The sequence below is a fragment of the Ceratotherium simum genome, chromosome 17 (assembly GCF_057802395.1).
Source record: "Ceratotherium simum simum isolate JZ-2026a chromosome 17, ASM5780239v1, whole genome shotgun sequence".
NCBI classification, from domain to species: domain Eukaryota; kingdom Metazoa; phylum Chordata; class Mammalia; order Perissodactyla; family Rhinocerotidae; genus Ceratotherium; species Ceratotherium simum.
In genome coordinates, this window is record NC_141916.1 from 13450168 (window position 1) to 13454511 (window position 4344).

General features: G+C 34.6%; 1 protein-coding gene across 1 annotated transcript; it reads right to left on the reverse strand.

Annotated features, from left to right (window-relative positions):
• Nucleotides 1-1473: 1473 nt before the first annotated feature.
• Nucleotides 1474-2409, reverse strand: LOC101402604 (olfactory receptor 6C2-like). Its single transcript, XM_004429480.1, has one exon. It carries the CDS (start codon nucleotides 2407-2409, stop codon nucleotides 1474-1476), a length of 936 nt encoding a protein of 311 aa, XP_004429537.1.
• Between the last annotated feature and the right edge of the window lie 1935 nt (nucleotides 2410-4344).

Genomic DNA, 4344 nt, shown 5'->3' on the forward strand with positions numbered 1-4344 from the left:
TTGATCATAAAAAGTGCCACTTCACGCCATTAGGGAACTCAGAGGTTTGTCAAATTAGGGTTTTCCATAAAGGGGGCCAGTCAAGGAAATGTGGAGAGGTTTGGAAAAGGGGATAAATTAGTGGGAAATTTTGAGTCAAGAGAATTTTAGAGCACACATATCAAAATAGACAGAAGAAATGATAACGAAACTATTGCTATATTGGCTATATGAGAATTCTTCCTCTATTAGAAGAAACTCTGAGAACACTGGACAAATTTCTTCTCCTCATTGCCTGTCCTGTCTCCTTTATTGTAATGTCTTGCTCTAGGAATAAGCATGGTCTTGATATTCATAACTCCTTCGTGATAGTTATTCATAGTTAATTGAATTTTCAATACCAATTCAAATAATTTGGTGCTATGCTGTTAGGCCTATCTCCATTCCAATCTCTAGTTGTTAATATATCATGATAATCTAAAAAATATTAAACATTTTAATTTTGTTGTTGTGCTTATAGTACATATTCAAACAAAATTAGTGCTATTTTAGCAATGCAAGTTTTACATTACTATGATGTATTACATTGGCTGAGGCTTTCATGTATTTTTTTGGTTTGATTTTCTTAATTTCTTCATGAGTACATCAAGTTTCCTTTGATTTGCTGTCACTTGCTTGCTTCCCTAAGCTACCATTTGGATGTGAAGATTCAATGCTTGCTTCAGGTTTTTGGATTTTTTTGCATTACCAGTGATGACACTAATGCCTCAAACTCAATTATCATTTATATCTTTTTCTTTATAACTTCTTATGTCTTTTGAGAAGAGCTTTTATCACTTTTACTTAAGAAACCTACTTGTGATTTTAATAATTTCAGTATTATAGATGAATTCTGCGTGATCTATATTTGATTTTCATGAGTTGTGTTTTGGTTGCCTTTCATTTAAATTTTGCCTCTGAATAATGGTGTTGGTTTGTTTTTTCACTTTAGGTATACAAATGTCCCATGATGTGTGCTACATGCAGGCAGGATTATTGTCAGTTTTGTTCTGTGTTTTATTTCAATTATTTAACATGAAGGAGACCCTCAATGAATGTATCTGTAATGAATCAAGAGACTGTTTGAGAAGCTAGGGATAGAATAGTTAAAGTTAACGTAATTATTTAATTGATTTATTGCAAATCTCATATTTTATTAATATCAACTTTATTTTCCAAAAATTTTCTTTGGTTTGCACTTTTTGGTAAGGCTGGATACAGTGTGATATTTTTGTCCCTTATAGAAAACAATTAACATAATATCAATAGAAGAGTTTTACTTGCAGGAAGTCACCTTATTAAGCAACGGAAGTGTTGGATACAGGAAAGATTTCGAGAAATTTAATTTAATGGACTTCAGATTTGGAAGGAACACATTATTTTAGGAACTTAATGATATATGCTTTGGGAAGCCAATCTCTTAAGAAAACTTGAATCATCAACTCGAGCATCCCTTTACTTCTTATAAGATAAGACAGTTCTTTTGATTGAGGCCTTAAATGCTTGTTTTACTTGCTTGTTTCTCAAGGTGTAAATGAAGGGGTTCAACACAGGAGCGATGGAAGTAGTGAGGACAGCTATACCTTTGTTAATAGCTGCTGATTCTTTTGCTGAAGGTTTGACATAGATGAAGATACAGCTGCCATAGGTGATAGAAACCACAATCATGTGAGAAGAACAGGTAGAAAAGGCTTTTTTCCTTTGCTGAGCAGAAGGGAATCTTATAATAGTCTTGATTATGTACATGTAGGAGAGAACGACACAAAGAAGGGTTGTGATGAAGGTCAACACAGCACAGACTGTAACCATCTGCTCAACAACCCACGTGTCTGAGCATGAAATCTTCAGGAAGGGAGATACATCACAGAGAAAGCCATCAATGACATTAGAGTCACAGAAGTCCAGATTTTGGCTCAAGCTAAATGGTGGGAGTATGATTACCAAGCCAGCCATCCAACAACAAACAATGAGTCTTCTGCAGACTCTGCTGCTCATGAGGGTGGTGTAATGCAGGGGTTTGCAGATGGCCACGTAGCGGTCATAGGACATGGTGGCCAGGAGAAAAAATTCAATTACTCCAAAAAGATCAGTGAAAAATGCTTGAATGGCACAAGCACAGTAGGTAATAGTCTTGTCACCTGTTGATAGGTTATATAAGTATCTAGGAACACAAGCCGATGTGAATAAGATCTCTAAGCAGGAAAAATTTTGCAGGAAAAAGTACATTGGCGTTTTAAGGTGAGAATCCACTAATGTAAGTGAGACAATAACCAGGTTTCCAGTTACACTCAATAAGTAGGTAAAAAATAGAAAAATTAGAAGCAGACCCTGAAGTTGTGGATCATCTGTTAGTCCCAGGAGAATGAATGTTGTTACTGAATGGTTTCTCATATATGACCTCTTATTTTTGTCCAATCTTCATGAAAAAATCAGTTATTTTATTAGAATTTAGAGATGTCAAAAGTTCAGTAGTGGTAACCAATGACAAGTAAAGTCAAGCAGATAACTAGTTCACATTAAGTTTATTCTTTAATTTGGTGATTAATATTGTTACTATACTGGTGGATTTAGTTTGTAAATATCCTTTCTGTAGTTTTTGAAGAGAAATTTCCTGTAGATCAGCTTAACTGTGCCACAATCCAGTAATTTATAGATTCTATATCTCCATTGCATTTTTCCAAATTTATTTTAATTTTTTTGCCTATATTCTGAGTTGGTTTTCTTGACAGTGCATTGTTATGTCATCAATATTAACATTTTCTATGACTCTCTTGCATTTTTCTCTATTTTGAAGCTGAAATCTTAAAATTGTCTATTTTGAAGCAGTCTCCTACCTTAGCTTATAGCTTGGTCCTTGATAAAACACAATTACAAAACAATAATTCGGGCTTGCTATACAGGCTCCTCAAAAACCATTAATCAGTTATAATTTTATGTTGAACGCCAATAACAAAATAATGTTTCTGTCACAATTTCTATAATGTGTGTATTCATTTTGCGGGGTTCATGCATTAAGTTCTCTGATTTCAAATAGAATCTATATGTCATAATCCTATCTGTATATCTAGTAGTGATCTCTTTTCTCAAATTTAGTTATGTACAGACACATACACCTCATATTGAACACATGCAAAGTTGATTTCATGGACTCTGCATCCCTATCCTCTTCCTCCCATGTGTTTCCTCTAATAAAGCTAATTGATTACAGTAGTTGAGCTCACATAATATACCATGTGTTGTATAATAACTGCATAGGAAGCGCCTGTCTTGACCAATCCCACCTCCAACCCTTTCCCCCTTTTCTACTCTACCTTTATTTAACATTTCTTGAATTCACCTTGAAGACATTGATTTCTCTTTGATTTTCAGCCTAAACATTATTTCTTCTGGGAAATCATTTGAAACTCGGTGGCCGTTTTGGATGCCGCACCCCCCACTTATGCACCATTGCCAAACAATGCTTATTTCTTTCATGGTACTTACGCTGATAACATAAATTTGTTGAGGTTAGGACCTATGTTTATTTCACTGGGATCACCAAGGAAACTAAAGCAACCCAAACATGCGTAACAGTGGTTACTGGTTGAATAATGAATGCCAATGTCAATATTTCTCTCGACACATACAAAGCTTTCCTCTTTCCTATTTTCACCTCTTAATATTGTTCTATCACTGAATTTAAGTTTTAAAAAATTTCTATGTTCATGGTTTTCATATTTTGTGGTGGTGTTTTGGTTTTTTTTTTTTTTGCCTTGAAGTGGAGTGTTGGCTAAGAGTCAAGTCATACTATAAAGCAGCCACATTCTCTGCTAATACTCATTAGCAAAGAGATAACTGGATGCTCTTCCTTATCTTATCTGCTGTGTAAATGAGCATTCTAATCTCTATTTTGCTTCCTTGAGTTATCTGTTAGTAAGATAATTAATAGGTCAACTCTGCAACACTAATTTTGAGTCAATAGCTCCTTTATAATTTTTTTTCCTGTTATCACAAGTTAATTACAATAGCAATCAAATGTTTTCAGTGTCTTTAGGGCTTGGTATTTTTCCTACATAAGTAAATGAAAATAAATTTTCCTGGAAGACTCCAATTACATAGTTACAAGAATGGATTCAATATATTGATTGACATATTCTTTTCTTACCAGGGTGGGTACAGCGTCAACTCCAACCATGTGTCCAGTTCTCACATTTATTCCACTAGCTCAGGGAAATGTCATTAACCAGGCTTTTGGTGTTCTTGCAAGCTGGAACTCTGAAAGGTAGTAGGGTCATACAGAGGACAACTTCAATGGCTTATATTAAGATGTAGTGGAGACCCACCTCA